This window comes from Podarcis muralis, chromosome 11, assembly GCF_964188315.1.
Source record: "Podarcis muralis chromosome 11, rPodMur119.hap1.1, whole genome shotgun sequence".
NCBI classification, from domain to species: Eukaryota; Metazoa; Chordata; class Lepidosauria; order Squamata; family Lacertidae; genus Podarcis; species Podarcis muralis.
The window spans coordinates 47,692,754-47,718,244 of record NC_135665.1 but is presented as its reverse complement, the minus strand read 5'-3'; the positions used below and the strand labels follow the sequence as shown (position 1 = coordinate 47,718,244).

At 45.4% G+C, this 25,491-nt stretch overlaps 1 protein-coding gene across 1 annotated transcript in view; it reads right to left on the bottom strand.

Annotated features, from left to right (window-relative positions):
- The window catches only part of PLCXD3 (phosphatidylinositol specific phospholipase C X domain containing 3), an 80,269-nt gene extending 60,782 nt beyond the window's left edge, over positions 1-19,487 (bottom strand). The window contains exon 1 of the mRNA XM_028748806.2: positions 19,006-19,487. Coding sequence (XP_028604639.1) covers positions 19,006-19,108 — 103 coding nt within the window. The 5' untranslated portion in view covers positions 19,109-19,487. The remainder of the gene's footprint in view (positions 1-19,005) is intronic.
- Between the last annotated feature and the right edge of the window lie 6,004 nt (positions 19,488-25,491).

The following is a 25,491-nucleotide window of genomic DNA, read 5'->3' as shown; positions in this document are numbered from 1 at the left end:
CCTTCACTCAAATTTTATGTGGTCCTTGGCTGACTTTCAAAACTCCTCTGCAGGTGATCTCTGCTCAGACATCTGGAAAGAATGATCTGTCCCTCCTGCGACAGCCCATTGGATGAGCAGCAGGGGGGAGAAGGAGTGGGAGGGAGGGAGGGAGGGAGAATGAAAGAGAGGGAGAGAAGGATGCCATCACCTACTTTGGGCTCTGGTCATTTCCACCATTGTCTTCAGGCCCATCTACAATCATCACAAGCCCCCTAACTTACACCAAAGGAAATTGGGCCACCAACAGCAAAATAAAGTTTGCCCACCACTGCTTTGACCATCTCTCCAGGAAGTACATCTTTAGGTTGTAAGCATGGCTGCTGTTCCACTCAAACAATAGACCTATTCTTGCACAATGGAGCTCCCACTCCTCCTTCACTTTGCAGTCCCTACTCTGTGCACCTTCAAAATCTGCTCTGATGGATTTAGGGACCCTCCATAGCACATTTCATGGGCATTCAAGTGGAATTCTGCTTGCCCAGCAGGATACAACCCTCTTGATTTCACCTCGCAAAATGAGCCATTCTGAATTCCACCCTAGCTTATTGTCCTGTTTTGCGCTTGTGCTGACAGTATGCCGCCACTAAACTCCTCAAATCTCTTGTTCACACAAAAGGTCATCTTGCAAAATGAGAGTTAGATTTATATATACTGTCAAAAGGCAGGAAAATAAAGCCTAGCTTTCCACCAAGATCCCGAGTTCAGATTCTAGCTCCCCGGTGATTTTGAGCCACAATCAGTTTCTTTTTCCAGCTACACCTTGCTTCAGAAAATTGTATTACAGGAATTATTTCGAAAGCTGGAATAGCTCCACTTCCTCCCGGTCTCATTTTTAAGAGCAAATTTTGTAATCCAATAAACCTCCTCAACAGGCTCTTCCCTCCCTAGCAACAGCAGCCTGTCTGTATGTCATACATCTCAGCCAATCTGCAGATGTAGTGCCACGTATCAAGTGCAGCTTAGTCTGAAATTGACACCGTAGAGAGTATTTTACTCTTCCCAGAGTGCTTGGAGATAGGCAGTACTGAAGGTTAGGTGGAAGAAAGATTGAACAACCTTTACACAATAAGATGGGGGCACTTCAAGCCACCTTAATGGCCCCTGAGAGCACAAGAGGCAAGCAAGCCTTCTGAAGCTAAGCAGGTCTGCATCTGGACTGGGCTGGATGGATGAGACACCACAACAGACCCTCCAAGTGTCCCTGTTTTCCAGGGACAGTCCTGGATTACAGAAGCTGTCCGGGTTTCTGATTCATCGGAATCAAAGAAATGTTGGAGGGTATGCCACAATTGCTTGGAAACTCTTAGGCAGCAATTTGAATTCAACAGAAGAAAGGTGGAACATAAAACAAAATAAGTAGGTATAAAACAACTCTCAAGGAACTAGACAATATAATGAACTGGGCTTAATCTGGATTTGTGGCTATTGTTACTATTTTTTATTAAATTTATCTTCTTCTTCTTTCTTTTGCAATCACTCGTAGCCGAGTAAGATTGTATTCCATAAACATGGTTTTAACAGTGAGTCTGTACGTGACTGTGGAGGCCAATTCTGGATCCACATGGTGGCGACATTGGTTTCTGGGCGGAAGTTGATCATGGTGTGGATTTGCCGCACATGCTTTCCTCTTAGCACATTTCTCCCTTGCGTCCTGAGTTTGAGTGTCTTCAAAGTCCATGGCACCTTTGGTGAAGGCTGTTCTCCAACTGGAGCACTCGCAGGCCAGTGTTTCCCAACTGTCAGTGTTTATACTACATTTTTTAAAGATTTTGTTTTTAGATTTGCCTTGAGACTGACTTTAAACCTCTTTTGTTGACCACCATCATTACGCTTTCCATTTTTAAGTTCGGAATAGAGTAGTTGCTTTGGAAGATGATATCAGGCATTTGAACAATATGTCCAGTCCAACAAAGTTGATGTTAAAGAATCATTGCTTCAACACTGGTGATCTTTACTTTCCCATACCTGCAGGTCTCAGGGTGGTTCACAAGCTAAGTAATGATTGTGTGTTGGCTGCAATTTGTAGCTTAGCAGCCACCATTCCTTAGCAAATCATTAGCCCAAAGTGGAGACTTCAGCCTGCTTTGCTAAGGAACAGTGACTCCTAAGATACAAACTGAAGTTTTGGTTTTATCTTCAATGAACCTCAACTAAAGGGGTACCTAGAGTGCTGGGTTCCTTATTACTTATACACAACATAAATGCTGGACTCCCAATTTTCCCCAATGCCAACAAGCAAGAATGTCTAACAACAATTTCACATATAGAAGGATCTGGCAACTTCTGTTTCAGTGTATCTGAAGAAGTGTGCATGCACACGAAAGCTTATACCAAGAACTAACTTAGTTGGTCTTTAAGGTGCTACTGGAAGGAATTTTTTTCGTTTTAACAATTTCACAGGAAGGCCTGAGCTCAAACTTTTGAAGCGTCTCCAGGTATGACACGTTCACAGCTGTGCAACAAGACAGCAAAAATGGCCTTTGTAAATCCCTTGACCGTTTAGCCAAGTGGATGTTCTTGGCTGATATATAGTCTCAGCTGCTATGAAAGTCTGTGATGAAATGTAAAAGAGAAAATGGTCTCTACATGGTGCATTTAGAAAATCCTGTAGTTGCAGGGAGAGAGGGAGAAGATGGGGAAAGTTTTCCAGTCAAGACTTAATGGTATATGGGAAATGAATGAAGTAAGAGATATAAAAGAATAATTCCATATATTTTGTCCCCCATAGAACCTATCAATAGCAGTGGGATTTTACTGAAAGGAGTAGTAATGGGAAAGACAATGCAAAACTATCTTAATTTGCACTGAAACAACATGCAAATGAAAATGCAGGTTTTTGGTTTGGTTTTGTTGTTGTTGTTTTTTAAAAAAACTTCTTTGAATTTTGTGCTCCAACCAAAAATGTTTGCAAAAGTGGGGGATGTGTGTGGATTTTGTTCTCCAACCAGCCACAGTTTCCACCCAAGAATCTGGAGAACTGTAATTTGCTAAGCATGCTGAGAGCTGTTAGGAGACGCCTCTTCCCACCACAGACCTCCTCTGATGATTCCCAGAGTGGTTTAACAATCAGTCCTCCTTGCCAGGGAGCTCTGGGAGTTGTAGTTCTGTATTGGGAATAGGGTTCTCTTAGCAATTCAAAACAAACTACAGTTCCCAGTATTCTTTGGGAGGAAGCCATGGCCATTAAAGTGGTATAGTACTGCTTTAAAGGCATGCTCTTTCCAATTTTTTAACTATTTAAAATTGGTTTTTAATGTCAAGTAACAAAACGTACTCATACAGAGCTTAATACAGAAAAGATAATACAGAAAATAGCAGCCAATGGTTGTACAGTGGTACCTCGCAAGACAAATGCCTCGCAAGACAAAAAACTCGCTAGACGAAAGGTTTTTTTTGTTTTTTGAGCTGCTTCGCAAGACGATTTCCCCTAAGGCCTTGCTTCGCAAGATGGAAACGTCTTGCAAGTTTGTTTCCTTTTTCTTAACACCGTTAATACAGTTGCGACTTGACTTCGAGGAGCAACTCATAGAACGCGGTGTGGTAGCCTTTTTTGAGGTTTTTAAAGACTTTGGCGATTTTTGAAGCTTTTCCGAAACTTTCCTGACACCGTGCTTCGCAAGACGAAAAAAATCGCAAGACAACAAAACTCGCGGAACGAATTAATTTCGTCTTGCGAGGCACCACTGTACAGTGGTATCTCGGGTTAAGAACTTAATTCGTTCCGGAGGTCCGTTCTTAACCTGAAACTGTTCTTAACCTGAGACACCACTTTAGCTAATGGGGCTTCCCTCTGCTGCTGCACCACTGGAGCACGATTTCTGTTCTCATCCTGAAACAAAGTTCTTAACCCGAGGTAATATTTCTGGGTTAGCGGAGTCTGTAACCTGAAGTGTTTGTAACCCGAGGTACCACTGTAGTTTGAGACGTTCCAAGAAAAGCAGTTCCAATGAAAGCGCCTTTCCATAAGGTTCCATGAGTCAATGGAGGGTGAAAATCATGTTAATTGTCTTAAGAAAGTCAACAAATTGGCATCATATTGCAGTGAGAGCTTCACAGCTGCTGGTCTCTGAACCTGCATGCAGACACCACATGGATGATGCTCAATCCATTCCAACCTCCTGCTCAGTAGAAGCATCTACAGTATCTCTAACAGATGTCCAACCTCGTGGGGTGGGATTCAACTAAGTTCCTACTCCAAGTAGACCTAAGTCATGTCCATTAGTTCAAATGTGTCTACTCTGAGTAAAATGCATATCTGAATTCTACTCCTTGTTCTACCTTTACAGGCATCCCGGGTCTTTTTTCCAGGAGAAATTAAAATCAAGAGCTACATAAGCAACAGGCAGATGTGCTGCTGGCAGACGGATTTGTAAATGTGAGAAGAGCAATTAATCACTCAAGGTTAAGCCACCAAGGTTGCTATTATTAAAATCAAGCAGCCATTGAAGTCAGAGAAGTGCCTCCTTGGAAACTGGCTGGGATTGGGTCCGAGACAAGAGACAGACAATAACTTTTAGGAGAGCTGAAAGTAGCACAACACGGATGTTGTCCCTCATGGCATCTGCAGAAATGTTTCCATTGTCCAACTCACACATCTGGTCAAAAAGGTTTTCAAACAGTCCTGCGGAACCTCAGGCATCTTTTATCTGTGGTTTATGAAGTTGGCTGGTTGTAGTAAACCATAATTAGCTGAACAACAGCCTAGAGTTTAGACAGAAAGCGAAACTTGGATTAACTGAAAATGGAAGCCTAGGCTTCTGAACTCTTCCTTGTGCCCACGCCAAAACTGGAGATGTAAGTAGGAGGCCATGATCCAAAGTAACATTTAGCATTTATGTCTAAATTGGCCTATAGTGGCTGGCCCAAAGTCATACTGCAAGATTCATGACCGACCAGGAGTTTGAACCCAATTTTATCCACTCCGAGCCAGACTCTTCATACCTGCAGTGGCTCTCAGAAATGGAATATTCTAAGGTGCAGAATAGTAGCTGCAATCAGGATAGAGAGAAAGGAGAGAGAAGAGCCCCCAGAGGAAGCCCATTTTGAAATTCTCAGTTATTGCATTTGATCTATTTTCTATTCATGCCCGTGCTAAAATAGGAAGAAGTACTTTAGCAAAATTTAAACAGCTGAATAGTATAATTTCTACATGCTTCAATAGCCCCCAAATGGCTAAACAGATGTTCCTAAAACTTTCCAAGAAAAAATTGATCTTGGCCAAATATAAGCATATAGAAATGTCAGCCTAAGAGGTAATATACACCAGCAATTTGTAGATGCCAAGAGGAGGGCTAGAATTAAAATGTCATTAAGAAAGAGAGAGAGAAAACACACCCATCATGATGCTAGGATTTTATACAAAGAAAAATATTCCACTGCTATACTAATATGCAGGGTAATAAGCCAATAGAAAACAGGTGTTGGAATACACACCACGTACAACATTTGCCGCACATTTCAATGCATGTGCAACATTTTCTGGGCATTCCAATGCATGTTTACCCAGAGGTAAATCCCAGTGAGTTCAATGAGACTGACCGCTAGGTGTGCACAGGAAGAACCTTAAGAGGCCTTCCTGGTTCCAGCGTTCTGTCCTCACAGTGGCCAAGCACATACAATACCTATCTATAGAAAGCCAGGAACACAACAGTGCTTGCCCTACTTGTGACATCCAGCAACTGATATTCAGAGTTATACCACCTCTGACAGTAGAGGCAGAACACAGCCATTGGACTAGGAGCCATTGATAGCTGTAGCCTCCATGAACTTGTTTAACCCTCCTTTAAAGCCTGCAAAGTTAGTGGTCATCGCTGCCTCCCATTGGGAGTGAACACCATCATTTAACTATGCACTGTGTGGCATAGTCCTTTATTTAGTCTGTCCTGACTCTTCCAACATTCAACTTCCTCAGAGATCCTGGACTTAGTACAGTGGTACCTTGGTTCTCAAACTTAATTCGTTCCGGAAGTCGGTTCCAAAACCAAAGCGTTCCCAAACCAAGGCGCGCTTTCCCATAGAAAGTAATGCAAAATGGATTAATCCATTCCAGACTTTTAAAAACAACTCCTAAAACAGCAATTTGACATGAATTTTACTATCTAATGAGACCATTGATCCATAAAATGAAAGCAATAAACAATGCACAGTACTGCAGTCACACAATCAATCAATCAGTAGCTGAACTGGGTTCCACACAGTCCCAAAAACAAAGAAAAAAGCTGCAAAAATAAAAACGCAAAATAAATAGCAAAAACAAACAGATATCAGTGTAACACTCAAAATGGAAGTATGGCACAACAGAAGTGTGGCACTCCAATCAAAAGCATAACACTCAAAACGGAGCATGTTCAGCTTCTGAAAAAAGTTCACAAACCGGAACCCTTACTCCTGGGTTTACAGCCTTCTGGTTCCAAGTTGTTCAAGTACCAAGGCATTTGAGAACCAAGGTACCACTGTATTATGAAAGAGAGAGAGAGGTTTCCTATTAAGTTTCTCCACACAGTGCATCATTTCAAACAACTCTATCATGTCCTCCCTTCCTACCTTAGGCTGCAATCCTATTTACCTGGAAGTAAGCCCTATTGAATTTAGTCACACTTACTTCTGAGAAGCCGTGTTTAGATTGCGCTGCTAGTAGTTTGTAAGCAATGATAACGATAATGGAGATGATAATAACCAGATCAAATTTAAGACTGCACACTTACCTGGGAAACTTACTCCCCTGACCAATGGGCTTAACTTTCAAGTAAACAAGCCCAGACCTGCACTATTAGACATACTGTACATGCTTAGCATGGGCTGTACCAACTAATTCAGCATCGCCAGCCAAATATAGCTCTTAAATCTCTAATGTTCCACAAGCAAAGTCAGGCTCCAGTGGATTGAGTAGACAAGACCAGTAATGGGTCCAAAGGTCAGGAAGGGGGTTTCTGCACGTGTTGTGGAGGGAAGTGAGGAGCAGATAGGGTTTGTCAACCTGGGGAGGTAGCTCATCTAGGAGATCGGCTGGCTTGTGGGACATCTTCAGGAGAAGGAGCAAACCCTACACAAATCCAGAGTGGAGTCCCTAAGATGGTTGGATGGCACCTTGTATGCCTCCTTCTAGCAACTCCTGCAGCCAAGCTGGTGCCAAACGTATTGCTCTGCTTTCCTTTGGACCACATCAACAAGGCCAAGGGAGGGGTCTTGTTGTCTGGGCAACCCAGGACCTCCAGGCTTGCATCCCTGAGAGATCACTTCGGTGCTGCTAATGCTGCAGTTTGACTTCATCCCTGGAGACGAACACCAATGTCTCTTGAGACAGATGGATGCCAACAAAACAATGTTCCACATTAAATGTAAGGCTGGACCCTATATTTGCCTTTTCCTTTAAGGGCCAGGAGGAGAACAATGCTTCATAGGGGAGGCTATTTTCAGAACTCCCTCAAACGTTCTCTCTCTCTCTCTCTCTCTCTCTCTCTCTCTCTCTCTCTCGGAAGACCATTGATCCATCTGGCTCCCCAGGATTTTAAACGAGAGTTTCCCAACCATACCAAGATATCCCAAGGATTGTACCTCAGGCCCTTTGGGTTACAGCCCTTCTTGCTAAGATTAATCCATCCAGACAAGCAAGGATCATTCATTCATTCATTCATTCATTGCATACCCTGCCTTTCCTCCCAAAGGAGTCCAGGGGAGGCAAACACATCAGCCATAACACAACCTAAAATGTAATGAAGTGAACAACATTGCAAGACAATAGGATTTGGCTATGTCAGAAAGGCAACTGAGAGTGAGGGCACAGTGTCCTGGGTCAGAATTGCCTCCACTCCAAATGAGCTCATAAGAATAAGAATATCCACAGGCCACCCTTCAATTTGTGGAGATAGTTATTTATCATGCCCTCACTGTGCATGATGATTTACAGAGTAACAGAAGCCAAATATATGTCCCTGCTCTAAAGAGCTTTACAGACTAAATTTAGACAGTGAAGAAGAGATTGTAGGAGCAACACAATGGAGAGAGGAGAATAGTAAGAGATAAGTGCAAGGAAACGTGTTTCTGTCAAGGACCGAGGGCTTTGCAGAAGAGACAGCAGTGGTTCCATGCTGGAATTGCAGGAACATATCTCATGCAGCCTCTTTTCAGAGAAATCTGTGTGACTGATTCGTGTTTGTTCAATTTTTGGATTATCATTCTGATGCCCTGCCCCCCATCTCCCAGGCATTCAAGAGGAGTTGCTCAAAACAACACGCAGTTTGAAATGTTATTATGGAGATGCAGCCAGGAAATAACATAAGGAAAGAATTCCAAAATGCTGTTAATACCATGCAAACAATACTGGGATTTGTGACGACTTCCAAACATGCTTCACATTCTTGAAATCTCTTACACACACACAAAACAACGCTGGGCTGCTATTTGGGGACTAATTGAACATTTCACTGGCATTTCAAGCTGCTCATGAAATTACACACTTATTGGTATGAGAGGATGCATTCAAATAACCCATTATTCACATTGTGTAGCAGTTTTTCATTCTGGTTCATTTTCTTTGCAATAGCAGCAAGGCGAAACCTGCTTGAAAATCAGCAGTGCGAAGCTGTCCAGCATATGAGTAACATCTATGCCCATTTAGGTTTAGCAAACACATGCAGTAATCTTATCCATGGACACAGCAATTCTTGAAAAATGTAGCACATTCCAGAAAGGAAGGCTGCCTTACTTTAAAATGAATTCCACATTCCTGTCCCCCGGTCAGCAGTATTTAATGACTGAAAACAGCACAATCCGGCTCAGGAGGAAGACCCACTGAACTCAGTAGGCTTAACTCCCAAGTTAACTTATTTGTTTATTTCATATGATTTAATACATCACTTGATTGCAAAAAGAAAAAAGGACCCAAAAGCAGTTTACAAAGAGAATAAAACAATAAAATTATCAGTAAAAACAACTCTTTAAAACAGTCAAAAGACAAAATCAGATTAAAAACATACGCCAACATTCTACATGTCAAGGCAAGCTCGTCTAAACAAAAATGTTTTTATCAGGCACCGAAAAGTTTTTATCAGGCACCGAAAAGTGAATGCAACTGCCTGGTGTAAATAGGCAGGGAGTGTAAGTTCTGCCACACTGAAAGATTGATTTCTTACAAATGCGGAATAGGTATTATGAGGACCAGTTGCTGTGCCAGTTCCACAGACTGAAGCGGTCAAGTGGGTGGATACAGGAGGAAGATGATCCTGCAGGTAAACTTGCCCCCAATTGCTAACTTGGATAGCACCCTGAATGTGTTTTACTGTGTCAGGCTGCAGTCACAGAGTCCATTCTGAGCTGCACTGCCGCTTTGCCAGGCCTGCTGCCCCCACTAAACCCTGGAATAAGCTGACACCTGATATCAACCAACTTGAAAACATTTGTAATCATTTCCAAAATCAATTGATAGTCCAGAAATCCATCCTTGATGCTCATTCTGCCGGGTCCAGGTGGCACCCATGGCAGGACCCTCTTTCCACTGACTCTTGTTACATTGCTGGTTATCTAGTATGGCAGCACTCGCAGGGCAACTGTTAGCAACCACCTTGCTTTCTGCAAAAGAAGCTAGCGAATGAGGGCCAAGGGGGCACTGCCCCACCAACTTCTGCTCACCCTCAGCCAGCGATTCCTGTCTTTTTACTTACGACCATTTCCAGCAAGGGGCACTGCCTGCCACATTCCTCCTCTCCTTAGTTTCAGTGTTGCCCCTTGAAGAACTCAGCTGGGAGGAAGATGGGGTCAAATCCGGAGTTTTGGGCTGGGCTGCCATCAGTATGCCGATGACACCCAACTCTATCTGTTGATGGATGGCCATCCTGACTCGTCCCACAGAGGAATTTATGGTCTTCAAACAAAAACATCTTGGAGGTCCCAGGCCACAGAGAGGTTAGGCTGGCCTCAACCAGAGCCAGAGCTTTTTCGGCTGTGGCTCCGATCTGGTGGAACGCTCTGTCACAAGAGACTAGGGCCCTGCGGGACTTGACATCTTTCCGCAGGGCCTGCAAGACAGAGCTGTTGCACCAGGCCTTTGGTCAGGGCGCCGCCTAACTCCCTCCTTTGGCAATCTTCACAGAACTCTAGCCCAATGGTTGCCATCAATTTGATTTGAATTAATTTTATAATGAAATGGTTTTAGAATGTTGTATTATGTTATTGTTGTTAGCCACCCTGAGCCCGGCTTCGGCTGGGGAGGGCGGGATATAAATAAAAATTATTATTATTATTATTATTAAATCTCAAATCAGTCAGCTCTGAGAGTCATCGACTCTGGGTCCACCTACTGTAGGGCTCTCTGACTTCTGCCCAGGGGGTACCAGCTTCTTTGGGACATTGTCCTCAGCCTGATCCAGGATCTGCTTCCTTTCCTGCCTGCCTGCCCACTTCCCAATTTTTCTGCATCCTGCTTCCAAGCCCCTTCAAATGGGCATCATAGCCCTAATCCTGGGCAAGTGACTGGTCCTTGCACTGAATTAACCTTTTGCTGAGGATGTCATCCCCACCCCACTTGCCTCCTTCTGGGTCCAGACTGCCCAGGTTATTGTTTCAATGATGAGTGTCAAGGCTGATGTCTGATGTATTAACTTTGATATTGAACTCTCTCGAAGAGCCAATCAAATTATTTCTATTGCACACACGCACACAAAAAACTCTCCTAGGAGCTGCAAATCTACTCCTCTCCCGCTCAGCACTTGACATCTGCATCAACTGAATGGGCAATTAAGGTACTGGACATCACAGAAATGGATCCATTAACAGATAATACAGGCAGAAGAAATGGACACGTTGGGGAGAAATAGGCTCTAAGTAGTTCTTATTGGCGTAATCATTGCAACTAGAACATAAAAGTGGAAAGAAACATGTTCTTTCTTTTGCAGTTAAGTTCAAATTTCAAGTCAAGGGTGATGTAGCAGCAAGAGTATCAGACTAGGGTTAGGGAAGCCCAGGATCAAAACTCCACTCTGCTACAAAGCTCACCATAGGTGAACAATTGTCTCTCAGCCTGGCCTACCTGGGCTGCTTCGTTATGCCAGTCACAAAGCAAACCACACAGGAGCACAGAATAAAATTATTTCATGATAAATCTCATTTCTCAATTGCAAGGCTATTATATTTTGGGCGCATCGAAATCACGTTTTGTTACACGTATGGGAATTGTGAAAAGGCGAGATGTGCAGTGCGGCTGGGCTAATTATGAGCCTCCACAACGTCACTAGCAGCAGATCGCCCCTAAAAGCAAACATTAACTCGAGCCACGTGACTCTTTCTCATTCTATGCGCAATGAACAAGCAAAACATGTAAGCACAGTGAATTATCAGGAAACCAAGTATATCTGATTACCCTAGGAACATCTTCAATATTGAATCAGTCAAGACAAATCCATTAGGAAACTGAAGATAAGTTATTGTATGAATACACACACACACACACACACACACACACACACACAACAACAGGTGCAGATAACATTCTGAGCTCAAACTCTTGCTATGCCAATATCAAGATCAACATTCTTCCTACTGGGGGGTGCGAGGAGAAAACAACAAATTTAAATTCTGCCATTGGTCCAGACTGATTAATATTTCAATGAAGGCGATAAGAACAAGTTATACAAAAAAAATCTACCCACGGGCGTAGGTATTTATTTCTGGAGAAAGGCTTACACATAAGAATTGAATGCAGTGTTCCCAATTAATATACAGCACTCACTGATTTCCCCAAAATGGTGCCTTGAAGCAATTTTGAGAAGGGTCACCATGTGAGCAGTGAGTGGGCCTGGCAATCAACTCACCAAGATGGCCGCAGAGGAGAGAAGTAAACACAGACGTGCTGTCAGAGCTCTGTCAAGCTATGTGGCCACACTAGGCGCACCCTTGATGTCAGGGATGTGGAACCTCAGGTCCAAGAGCCATATGGGACCCTCTGTCTGAACTCTACCCAGGTCCCATGCCCTTCCCAACCCTAAACATTTTTGCCTGTCTGGAATGTGTCCTTGAACTCAGATAACACTTGCATTGCTAGATGGAGGAAAGAAGGGGAATCAGTGTGCAGAAACTAGCCTACTACACAACCTTACATTCATACACATGGCCCCGCCCACTTTTGCATCTGGCCCCACCCACCACTGGCAGGTGGCCCTGAGAAGGTTACTCAGAAGGGAATGTGGCCCTCAGGCTGGAAAAGGTTCTGCAGCATCGCTCTAGAGCAGGGATTCTCAAACGTGGGTCTCCAGCTGTTTTCGGACTACAATACCCATCATCCCTAGCTAAGCAGGACCAGTGGTCAGGGATGATGGGGAATTGTAGTCCCCAAACAGCTAGAGACCCAAGTTTGGGAAACCCTGCTCTAGCGCAAGATAAAAGAATTTGGGGGTATGCCGGTCATATTGTCCACTGCTTCATTAGCCCGTCTTTGAAATTGACATATGGAGCTGCCTTAAAACTGAGTCAGGCTGGCAGCTCATCTAACTTGATAGCCTCAGCCTGCTGCACTCTATCAACATGAGCTACTACAGCAGGGTTTCCCAAACTTGAGTCTCCAGCTGTTTTTAGACTACAATTCTCATCACTGCTGACTACTGGTCTTGCCAGCTAGGGATGATGGGTGTTGAGGTCCAAAAACGGCTGGAGACCCAAGTTTGGGAAACACTGTACTATGGCATTGGCTCTTATCCAGCCACAAAAATATACACTGCTGCCAAGATTACCCTGCCATGCTTTTAACTGATTGGTGTATTAATTAACCAATTAAAAGTAACGTAGGAGATAGTTGGGAGAATTATGTAATGAGGATGGAAGGCTTTTCCTAAACTGACACTAAGTTTTTAGTGTGTGACATTTTAATGTATTTTTAATCTTTGTTGGGATGTGGGTGGCGCTGTGGGTTAAACCACAGAGCCTAGGACTTGCCGATCAGAAGTTCGGCGATTTGAATCCCCACAACGGGGTGAGCTCTCGCTGCTCGGTCCCTGCTCCTGCCCACCTAGCAGTTCGAAAGCACGTCAAAGTACAAGTAGATAAATAGATACCACTCCGGCGGGAAGGTAAACGGCGTTTCCGTGCACTGATCTGGTTTGCCAGAAGCGGCTTAGTCATGCTGGCTACATGACCCGGAAGCTGTATGCCAGCTCCCTCGGCCAGTAAAGCGAGATGGGCACCGCAACCCCAGAGTCGGCCACAACTGGACCTAATGGTCAGGGGTCCCTTTACCTTTAGCTAATCTTTGTTGGAAGCCACCCAGAGTAGCTGGGGAAACCTAGCCAGATGGGCAGAGTACAAATAAATTATTATTATTATTATTATTAAAGGTAAAGGTAAAGGTACCCCTGCCCGTACGGGCCAGTCTTGACAGACTCTAGGGTTGTGCGCCCATCTCACTTAAGAGGCCGGGGGGCAGCGCTGTCCGGAGACACTTCCAGGTCACGTGGCCAGCGTGACAAAGCTGCATCTGGCAAGCCAGTGCAGCACACGGAAACGCCGTTTACCTTCCCACCAGTAGGCGGTCCCTATTTATCTACTTGCACCCGGGGGTGCTTTCGAACTGCTAGGTTGGCAGGCACTGGGACCGAGCAACGGGAGCGCACCCCGCCGCGGGGATTCAAACCGCCGACCTTTCTATCGGCAAGCCCTAGGCGCTGAGGCTTTTACCCACAGCGCCACCCCCATCCCATTATTATTATTATTAGTTGTCAACTGCTAAGTTTGGTCAACTAACCTTTGCTGGTTCTCACTGGGTTTAAACTCAGTGGATCTGAGCCAAATCAGAATGATATACTTAGCATGTTTGGGCCTTTAGATCTAGGTGCAGAGCAATCCTGTAAATTTTTACTCAGAAGGAAGTGCCACTCTGCTCCATGAAGTTTGTCTATGTGATTTCAGCCCCAGCCTAAACAGCCCTCGTGCATCTCTAATTCCCTTTCCTCTCCTTATCTCTCATTTTAATGGCATGAGTTCCAAGAGTTCTGAGCATTTGGGGATACTAATCCCCTTGCAACTCCTACAACAAAAGAATATTATCTTTTGCCACCTTCCAAGAAAGGGAATTGGAGTGTGTTAATCAATACTGCCAAGGTCATTTCAGATTAAGCGGTGGCAAATAAAACCCTAGTGGCAGGCACTGAAAGAAAAAATAAACTCCCTCTATATTCTAGAAGGTAGCATGGTTGAGATTTGCAGGAGGGGTCCCAACATTCCCCAGCAAGATATGGAAAGAAAACCCAATGTCAAAGGCAACCTGAGGGGGGGGGGGGAATCCATTTGCACACACACACACACACCCCAATCTCTTTCAATTAGATGCCTCTGTGAAGCCCACTACTTGGAAAAGGTCTATAAAAGAACAACCAAAATGATCTAGGGGGTGGAGCAGCTCCCTTAAGAGAAAAAGTTGCAATGTAAAGAGATTCTTTAGCTGTAGTTTCTACATTTCCAGGGTGTTGGGCTACATGACCCTTCCAACTCTAGAATTCTGTAATTCCATCATTTGGGGCTCTTCAGTGTAGGAAAAAAGTAAGAGGGGGTGTTCCAGGGGCACCTAAGATTATGCACGGTGTGAAGAAAGCAGATAGGGAAAGGTTTTTCACCCACAAGAGGTGCCGTGATGACCGCCAACTTAGATGGCCCTGAAAGAGGACCAGACCAATTCCTGGAGAGCAAGACTATAAATGTCTAACAGCCATGATGTTTATGTTCTACCTCTACTGGTTTGGGAGGCACTATGCCTCTGAATAGCAGTTGCTGGGAATTGCAAGTGGGGAGGATGCTGTTGTGCTCAGGTGCTGCTTGAGAGTTTCCCATGCGCATGTGGTTGGCCGATGCAACAAGAGGACATCGCATGTTCCCTAAGGTTACCTGCCCAAAGTAAGCCCCCCAGAAATTATGGATCCAGCCGTCCACCTACTGCAGGAAAGGTTGGGGAAATCGGTCCAGAAGAAGAACAAGAAAGCAAACAGCATTTCTCCCATTGCAACAGCAAAGCACAAGTAAGCAATCCCCTGTATTTATTTAATTTTGCTTGATTCACACGTCCACCCTTATCAATACTAAATCAGATCACCACTGAGCTGCAAAGCACTTTGTTCCGAAGGCAGATCAAGCCTACATTGCAGCTCTAGGAAACTGCTTTGTACTGAGGACATTGGCTTGTCTTGCTCTCTATTGTACTGTACGCGGACTGCCAGAGGCTCTCTAAGGTTTCAGGCACGAACCCAAGACCTTTTGCATGCAGAGCATGCAATCGACCACTGTGCTATGAAGCATCTAGAGCAGGATTAAATGCCATCCACCCACAGATAGCCATCATCTGTTATTGCAAGAGCAGTTTGCGCTGTTCCATAATCTTGGCCCTACACTATGGGTTCTGGCTTCTGCCTTTAAATTGCTCAGTATAACAGGAAAGCTTATCTAACCACAGGCATTCCAACCCACTTCCCATGGCAGATCCGCTCAGCACTCAAGGTGCTTGAAAAACTCAGTTTGAGTGTTTGTGTGTGTGTGTGTGTGTATAAAGAGAGCAATAATTGTGTGTTTTTGTTTTTAAATTTAACTAGCCAGATAAACACATCTCCAATCAGCAAGCCATCCACTTTCTATGTCAGAGCAATTAACCTATTTGCATGCATTAGTTTTCAATTAGCATATATTAGATTTCAATTAGCAATTAGCAGAGAATCCATTTCTTTGTACTGCAGAGAATACAAAGGATTTCTCTCTCTCCCTCCCTTTCTCCCCCTCCTCTCCAAAATGTTATTTTGGGCAAGTTATTTTCATATCAGACAATTATGGAAAGAACATATTAGAATATATTTTCCCCCCAAGAAGCTGCCTGATTTTTACCTTTGTTCTGTCTCATGCTGACACCCTAAACACTAGTGCAGTCTTCACGAAACCAGGGTGCTCCAGATGTTGTGGTTGCAACTCCAGTCAGCTCCAGTCAGCGAGCTGTGCTCACTGGGAACAATGTGAGCTGTAGTCTAAAACATCTGGAGGGCACCAGGTTTGCAAAGGCTGAGCTAGGAATTCAGAGGCAGACAAATTGATCATTGATTCCTGCAATGATCAGGCACCACCTCTCTATTGCTCTTGTAAATTCCAAATAACCTTGGCAATCTGCACAGACGCTCCTTCGCACAGCAGCTTCAACAATGTCCCAAAATTAGAAGATATCTTTTGTTCCACAAAGCAACTCCACATTTTCAAGTCGTGTCCTTTGTCCGAGGCCATCCAGAGCCAAGTGGTGTCCCCACAACCGCTTCCTTTGCACACACACCTTGCAATCCCAAGACTACAGGCATTAGGATGCATTTGGCATGTTGGTCTAGCAACATGAACACGGAGCGTTTTCACAAATGTGGCTTAGAGCACAATCTTCTCTGTAAGCCCAACTGAGTTCAATGGGACTTGGCACATTTACTAGGGAACAAGTTCCACTGAGCTCAGTGGGGCTTGCTTCTGAATAGCAATAGGGTTGAATGGTTAAACACATTCCTTGCTTCTCAGTTTGCAATGAAAATATGAAATCTGCCATGGCTAGAATGCTCATCTGCTTTGTCTTGCACACAAAAAACTTCCAGGTATCCACATGTACAGCATGAAATAAGTTGAAAGGCAATGTAAGTCTTGTGTAGGAAAACAGCACCAATATGACAATAGAGGGTTGTTGTTATTATTTTTTAAAAAAATCTTATTATTAATCCCAATCAATAAATTTATTCTGCTTTTCCAGAGAAAGGTACTTTTTCTAAACTGGATTTTTTTTGGGAGGTGGGAGAAATCTTTCATGTGTTCTACAGTAGTGGCAGTGGCTGTTTCCTCCAAGGACATCAAAGACTTACACAATTTATCCTCACAATGCTGAGAGGCAAAGTCAAGGCTGAGACAACTTTCTCAATATACACCCTCCGCCCCAGATGAGATGCATGGCTGAGATAGGCTTTAACCCTTCAGTTCTCCCTATTACAACCCCAATTCTGCCATCCATTGCAAACTATTGACTCTGCAACAGAGGAATAAGGCAGATCATTTTGAAAAGTTGCACTGTGTCAATGGCTCTTGGGTAGATTTCAAATGATAGATGAGTTTCCCACTTTACAAAGCAGGAATGGGGAACCTGTGGCCAGATGTTGCTGGACTCCATCTCCCATCATCGCTGCCCATTGACCATTCTGGCTGGGGCTGATGAGAGCTGAGAATCCAACATACGTTAGGACTAGGGCTACCCAGCCCATTATAGAGCAAGGCTATCAGCAATGCAGAGTGAGACACATCAACCCCAACAGACTTCCCTCTACCTGCTGCATGCAAACATCTTGACCCCTGGATCTTAGCTCTTGGTCTTGAACTGTCCATTCTCCATGGGTCTCTGATGGTTGCTCACACATGTACGCACACACTCCTATCTACAAGGGTCAGCTCCTGCATGAACACCCATCACCCTTTCCCTGCAATGCCAGGAAACATATTGTTGCAGGCATGCAACGTCAACGATGCAAAAACCACCCAGGCTAAACATTGGTTTCATCTCGCATCACCTGAAAGGTGCAATGCTTTGCTGTTTAGGCAGCTCACAAGCTTGGGACCACTAGACATGATGGTGGCCATTCTGTGGATTTGAAGATGAGAACTATCTCAACAATGCAAACAGAGAGGGGTGGGATGTGGTCAGGCATGCATGCCAGTAAGGTTTAGGACTAGGAACTGGGGAGACCCAAATTCAAACTCCCACTCAGCCATGAACCTCACTGGCTGAATCTGGGCCAGCTGTTGTGTCTCAGCCTAATCTACCTCACAGGGTTGTTTGTGAGGACAAAAACAGGGGGAGATAGAACCTTGAGCTCCTTGGGGAAAAGTCAAATAAAAAATAAAATGTAGTAACAAGCATGTGTGCCCGATTTTAACATCAAGAGGTTGGTGGTGCCAAATATCTAAACTGACCTTGCTTGCCACTCATCAGGATGCAGCAGTCAGAGGCAGAGAATGAAGAGAAGGGCATGCATGTGTGAACCAAGCCAGACAGATCTGCCACATGTATGAGATCATGGAAACGCATGATCTATGGGACACACATCAAGGTGCCATTGAGCTTCTAACAGAAGGTGGAATGGAAGAGGGAGAGAGAATAGAACGAAATGGTTTCATTAGTCTGAACTTTTGTCCCTCCTTTTTTTGGAACTAGAGATTCATTTTTAGAGACTTGAGGAGAATATTAAGAACCTGGATGCCAGGCAGTGGGGGAATTATCTGAAGCCATAAGCCTTCCAATGCAAGTCAAACACAGACCTTCTGGCCACAGAGGCAGGTGGAGAAGGTGAGGATTTTTAGTATTACACACACATTTCCAGAGGGCGAATTCCTTGTTGCGGTAACACTTTATATGCCTGTGGCACCCTAAGCAAAAGCCAATTTTATTGCGGCATAAGCTTTCTGGGATTCAAATCCACTTTCTTCCCATATGCCATATATATTATATACGGTCTCCAGCCTGTGAAAGATTATGCCTCAGCAAGGCTGCAACCTCTAACCACACTTACTAGGGAGTAAGTCCCGTTGGCCACAACGGAACTTACTCCTGAGTAAACAATGTACGAGATGGCGTTGCAAATGCACTCGCCTTCAAGGAGCCACGAGAGTCTTTGTTGTTTGCTTGGTGCAACGCGACTGATACCAGCTACCCTTCTGGAAAGCATGTGCACAGATGCGCACGCAATACGCACACACACATGAAACGCCGAGGGGCTCACATACAAGCCAGTTTCTCCCAGCCCTCCATCAAACACGCCAGCCATTCCCCAGAAGAAAAGCCGTTATCTCCCTGCAGGCGAAGCGAAGAGATTCTCTGGCAATGTCACCTTTCCCATGTCTGGTGGCTGCTCAAGAGCTCATGCACATTTTATAAAGGACTTTTGAGGCAAAACCAACCAGTCATCCCCAAATCCCAGCCCTCGAGTCGCCTACCTGGGATCGCCAGATTCGTCAGGGGCACGCTGTGGATGCTCTCGGGCAAACTTGCCATCCAGTCCGCGAATTTCAGCTCCAGCTTGCCTTGCGACGAAGCCATGCTTGCAGGTCGGAGAGGGGCGCAAAAACGCACTCGCTCACTCAACCCCGCAAGCTGCGGTTGCGGCTGCTCTCTGGTCCCAGCCGGCGGCAGCAGCGGTACCAAGAACAGCGACCTCCTCCTCCTTCTCCTCCACCTGACTCCCTGAATCCCAGACTGTTCGCTCCTCTCCAGCCTCCGCTGCGCTCGGGAGTTTACGCGCCACGCTGCGCCACACCCACCCGATGATGGCGCAGGCACAGGCGAATTCGAATCGGGCTGCGCGCAACAAGAGAAACAAGCTGCGGGCTGGCGCGCTGCTGCTAAGCGCGCTCTCTCTCTCTTATTTTTGGTAGCCTGCAAAGCAACCGCGAAAGCCTTTGGGCTGGAGGGAGGAAACCCAGCCCGGAAATGGGAGACTTCGTTCTTCTTTTGAGTAGGGCCCGGGTCGCAAAACAACGAAGGCTGAAGCCACTCCAATCAGCCTGTTTCCCTGCCACCCCCCACGCCCGGGCCAAATCACAGCCCCGGAGTGGGAATTCCAACGAGATCATTAAGAAAGGTTGGGGGACATCTATCTCAACCCCCTTTTCTCATTGAGGGGACTGGTGTGCAGTGCTGACGTGACATTTATTTCTAGCCTGCTTAATATATATATTAAAAAATCCATGCGGCTTAAGTATTTCAGGCAGGATACATCTATCAGCAGCTACTACCCACAGTGGCTATGTAGCCTGTGTGCCTTTGAATACCCCATGTTAGGAGCTGTTGGTGGGAAGAGTGATTTTGTGCTCAGGTCGTGCTTGTGGGCTTCCTTTGGGCATCTGTGAGCTTCATGGCTGAGCTAGACAACTGATGGCAGCAGATAGCCACAAATGTGTGACACAATTGTTTCAGCATCTGCATTAACTTCCCATCTATGAGCCAGGTCTAAGGTCCTTGTCCTCAGCAACTGAGGTAAAAGATACCTTAAGGACCTCCTGAACCCTTATATTTCAGCTGAGTCACTGAGATCATCTGTAGGAGCATCTCTGGTTGTCCCGAGTTGGCAATGCTCATCTGACATCAGCACAAGACCGAGCCTTCAGCCACTATAAATACACAAGAAGAGTCCTGCTGAATCGGGCCAAATGCCCATCTAGTCCAAGTTCCTGTTCTCACAACCAGGTGCCTCTGGGAATCCCACAAGCAGAATTACCGTCCAACCACATTCTCCCCTCTTGTGATCCCCTGATATTCAGAGTATATGGCCTTCAGTAATGGAGGAAGGACATATTCATTCCAGCCAGTAGCTACTGATAGCCTTATCCTTCATGAATTTGTCACTCCAGTTCCATAGTTTAAGTAAGTGCTGCTTGATGAAGTACTTTCTTTTGCCTGTTCTGAGTCTTTGAGAGTCCAGCTTCTTTAGATAGCACCCAGTTTGTTATTTATTTTATTGCACTTATATCCTACCGTTTTTTTACTCCAGAGAGCTCAAGGCAACATATATGGTTCTATGCCACCTCATTGAATCCCCATAACAACCCTGAGAGGTAGGTTAGGATGAGAGGCAGTGAGTGGCTCAAGTTTACCCAGCGAGCTTCATGGCTGAGCATAGATATAAACCCTGGTCTCCCAGGTGCTGGTCCCAACACTCTATCTACAACACCACACCAGTTCTCAAAACTCTTACACTGTCCATAGTTCTCCTCTGAATCACTTCAAACACCTCAACTTTTAAACATTTATACCCCACTTTTCTTCCATGATGGAATTCTGGGTGATATACATGGCGTATCCAGAAGGTCTAGCATCATCCAGGCCCTGACCAGACCCACATCTGCTTTGCCTCAGCAATTGTTGCTGCATCCTGCGCTTAGAGCCACTGCCTTCTTGCACCTGTCGAGAAGATGCTATGGATCTCAGCAAAGTGCGACTCTGACAAAAGCACCAGTCCTTGCTAGTCTTCATTGCCGTTTGGGGGCAAAGTCAAACCTCATTTGGGTGTTACTAAACAATGAGCTGAATTCTTCTTTCTCTCTCTCTCTCTCCTTCTTTTTTTCAAAGCTGTGTTGTTCAGCACAGCTAAAAGGAACCCAATGAAGTATTTTTATCTCCGAAGTGTTCGGCTAAACATGAAGGTGTCACATTTAAACAGTCACCAAGAGGATGTGTGAGATGGGACTTGGAGGAAGTTGTGTGTGTGTTTTCTCTCCACTGTCTGTTTCACATTTCACTTTCACTCTGATATCAATACTTCAGGTAGGTTTGCAACACTTGGCTCACTCCAGATTTCTTTTTCTAAAATAATAATAATGTGTGTTTATTAAGTGAAGCAGCAGAAGGAAGCCATGAAGAAGAGAATGGGTGGCAACTAAAGCAATCACCTAAATATCCCAAACCAGATCTAAGCCTATTTGCTTACTTGGAATACCAGATCTGCTCATCCTTCCATAAGCATGCTTAGCATTGTAGTCTGAGGGCCAAACATAGGCGCCGACACCATGGGGCCTGAGGGGGCTCGAGCCCCCTCAAAAATTTTTTTGGGGGGGCTCAGCCCCCCCAATAATCTCGGGCGCCCTTCCAGCAGAGCGCCGCCGCCGTCCCCCGCCTCCTCCCCACCTGCTCCCTCGCCAGCCAGCCAGCCAGCCGCGCGCCCTAGTCGGAGAGCCCCGGCCGTCCCCCGCGAGATTAGGGAATCCCCGGGGGCGGGGGCTCCTGCCTCGCTGCTTCGCAGCACCACCGCCACTGCCAAGGCACTGCCGGGGGGAATTTCCTTCCTCCTGGCCCCCGCGAGAACAGGGGAATCCCGACTGGCCACACCTCCCAGCCAGCCGATTGGCTGGCTGGGGGGCGTGGCTTGCCCTATTTAGGGCCGGAGCCACTTTATTTGCATATTCATGAGCTTATTTATTATTCATGAGCTTTCCCGGCCCCCCCAATATTTTTTATAAGTCCGCGTCCCTGGGGCCAAACTACATCAGATGAGAAATATGTGACTCCATTTCTGTCTTTTTAGACTTCTAAATATTTGTATATATCAGCTAGAGGGGACCTGGATCCAGACTGGGAGCATGGCACAGCTAGAAGGAAGATTTCACATTTCCTCCCTCTCTTTTCCCCCATCAAGTCCACACACATCCCCAACTCTTAATTGCTATTACCTTGGAAGGAAAGACATAAATGGGATGGAATTTACCTAGCGAACCACAGCAGTGGAAGCCATTCGCAAGGGCTTCTGTCTGTGCAATGAGGCTTTCTCTCTCTCTCCTTCCTCCATTTACCCCTTTCACCACCACCCCCAAAATGGCTGCCACCTTATCTGCTCTTCTTGACCTTGGGCTGAGTGGATGAACGCTTCCCAGTGACAGTGAGTCTGTTAACTCTGTCTCCTCCAGTTCTTCTCCTCCTATTTGTTCCCCACCCAGTAATTCCCAGCTTCTGCCTTCTGAACTATGCCCCTCTTCAAACCACTGTTCCAAATCTATATTGTCCTCCTGCAAAGATTCAGGATCCTGACTAGGAGCAGGAGGAGGGGGAAGTTCCCACTATTCCTCCTCAGTGCAGCCCTCCTCAGCATGGTCCCTGACACCAGGAGACTAAGAGGGAGACCCCTGCCATTTCCTCCGCAGGGGTGGGTGGAGAGCAGCAGCATCTCCCATTCGCCGAGAAGGCCATTGTGAAGGGGCTTCTGAGGAGGAGGCAGACCCGGCCTCAAGGAGTGGGCTGCAGACACCACTGCCACTGCAGTAGCAGTGGTGGACGATGTGTTGCTTGGAGGCCAGATCTGCCACCACTGTGGCTCTGTTGCCTGAGGGGGTCATCTCACCTTGCCTCATGGATGGGCTGGCCGTGCCTGCCATGCAGTAAAGAGATGTGCTTCAGGCTGCACCATGAACAGATGAAAACAGGAATTGGTACCTGGGTGTCCTTCAATTATTTTTTTTAAGGGTTGGTCCTGGTAAGGGTTGGGCAGGTGCCATCTGGGGTGTGCTTCAGGCAGCAAAACGTCCTGGGTTGGCAGCAACAGGCAAATGGAAATACTCTAAGTCTGTGTTCAGGTGCCCTAAGTCTATACTCTGATTGATCCACTGGGTCCCTTTTTCCAGAGCTGTAATCGATAGCATTAAAGCTTAAGTGACAAAAGTCCTTTAAGAAGAGACTTTGCTTTGGACAGAGGATTTCTCTCCTCCAAAATAAACCTATTAAATTAAGCTCAAAATTGATATGTTCTCCATATTTATGGAAGTGGCACTCTTGATATACGAGAGCCATTGTGGGTTTTATCACAAGATGTTTGCTGCCACACCTTGTAATTTATCTTAATTAAGGCTGAATGCTGCTTAAGCAGTGATTATTTATGCATTTCTGATTGCTTTATTGGAGGGTCATTGGAAAGGCAGTTCCAAACCTCCAGAGAAATCCTTGTTTTATTACCTTAGTTGTGAAATTGTGGAGGGAGAGAGGCTTAGCCAGATGGAGCCTCAGCGCTGCCAATAAAAGACACTTGACATGGGATTCACATATACGTACTAAATGTTATTGAACGAAATGGCGGACCCAAAGGCCGCTTAATTAATAACAAAATGGATTGTTCTTCCTTCTTGGTCTTTTGAGGCAGGATTGAAGGTCCATTAATGAAAAGGCTGCCTTGTACTTTTCGGAGCAGTGAAGATCAACTCTCTGGTAAAAATAGATGCAGACCATTACAGGCAGCTGCACGCGCTCAACAAAAGCTGGAAAGCTCTCACTACAGATGACAATTGATTGGGGAAGGGTCATAGCCCACTGGGGGGAAGAGCAATAGCTCAGTGGAAGTGCACATGCTTTGCATGCAGAAGGTTCCAGGTTCAATCCCCAGCATCTCCAGGTAAAAAAAGTCAGGAAGTGGGATTGTGGTACCCTGGAAAACTGCTATCGGTCAGTGCAGACAATACTGAGGTAGAGGCAGCAATGCTCTCAACTATGCATAAGGTATAGGAGCCTTAAAGGCTTGAGGAGCGATGCCATTATTTGGCCTTGATGTTGCTGTTTTGGGGCTATCATTGCTCCTTCATCCCTGCTCAACCTGTATGTTGGCAACTACAGTGGTACCTCGGGTTACATACACTTCAGGTTACATACGCTTCAGGTTACAGACTCCGCTAACCCAGAAATAGTACCTCGGGTTAAGAACTTTGCTTCAGGATGAGAACAGAAATCGTGCTCCGGCGGCGCGACGGCAGCAGGAGGCTACATTAGCTAAAGTGGTGCTTCAGGTTAAGAACAGACCTCCAGAACGAATTAAGTACTTAACCCGAGGTACCACTGTACTGCAGACAGACATTACAGAAGCAGGAAATGCTGCCTATCCCCCACTCCACCAACCAGTTGGTGTAAAAAAGAAAAAAGAAGGAAAGGAGAATTCCTAGATGCCAAATTCCAAGTTTGGGGCAAGTACTCTTTGGTGAGAAAGCCCCAGCAGAGAGTTAAAGTCACAAAATATACAGCAAAGTAGAGCATGGAAATACAGGCTTTAGACTTATAAAAAATGAGTTCCAAAATTTCCCTCCCAGCATAGGAAAAGACCACACCTTTGGTTAAAAATCGTTTCCTTACAAACTCTCCAAAGGTCAGATTCATGTGCTTTTCCACACCTTAGTCAAAAAAGTTGCACAGGCAGTAAAACATAGCTTAGTTACAAAGTGGTAAAAAAATCCTAGATTATTGGTATAAGAACTCAAGGGTGGCGGGTGAGAGCCATGTGACTGAGCTGGAGCAAGCAGCTCAAGTCTCTTCGCATGCTGTGTTTCTCGGTAAGCAATAGACCTGATTACCTAATTCCTCCCAAGGTAAGAGGAAGTGGCATAGCTAAGCCTGGCAGGACAGCTTACTCTATGATTTTAACTCCTTCATGCATTAATTAGACTTAAACATGTTGCTTCTATGAGGCTGGTTATCAGACACAACCCTCTCCCTTTATATCTCACCCAAACCCATTATCACCTCACAGCTCCTTTAACCACCCCCCATTCCTGCTATACTTCCTTCTGTTGGTGGCAGAGAGCAAAGGGAAGAAAGACTTTCTTATCTTCATTCAGGGAAGTGGGAAAGCTTGCCTGGGCCATCCAATTGCCTGCTCACCCGCTCGCCTGCTCACTCATGCCACCAGCCTGCTAGCTTCACTCTCTTGCTCCAGCTGCATGACAACTCTTCTTCTTACAAATATATCATATAATAATACAAGTCTCTGTTGTTCTCTCCTCCAAAAAGGAAACTGACCCCTGAGGATCTTCCCTGGAAGTTCTCACCCACGTGTATCAAACATTACAGAGACAGCTCCTTCTTATCTCTTCTGAAACAACGTAAAGATTGTAAAGAGTTTGGGGAATTCAAAACGCAACACATGTAGATGCTGGGAAGCACAGATTGCCGCAATAAAT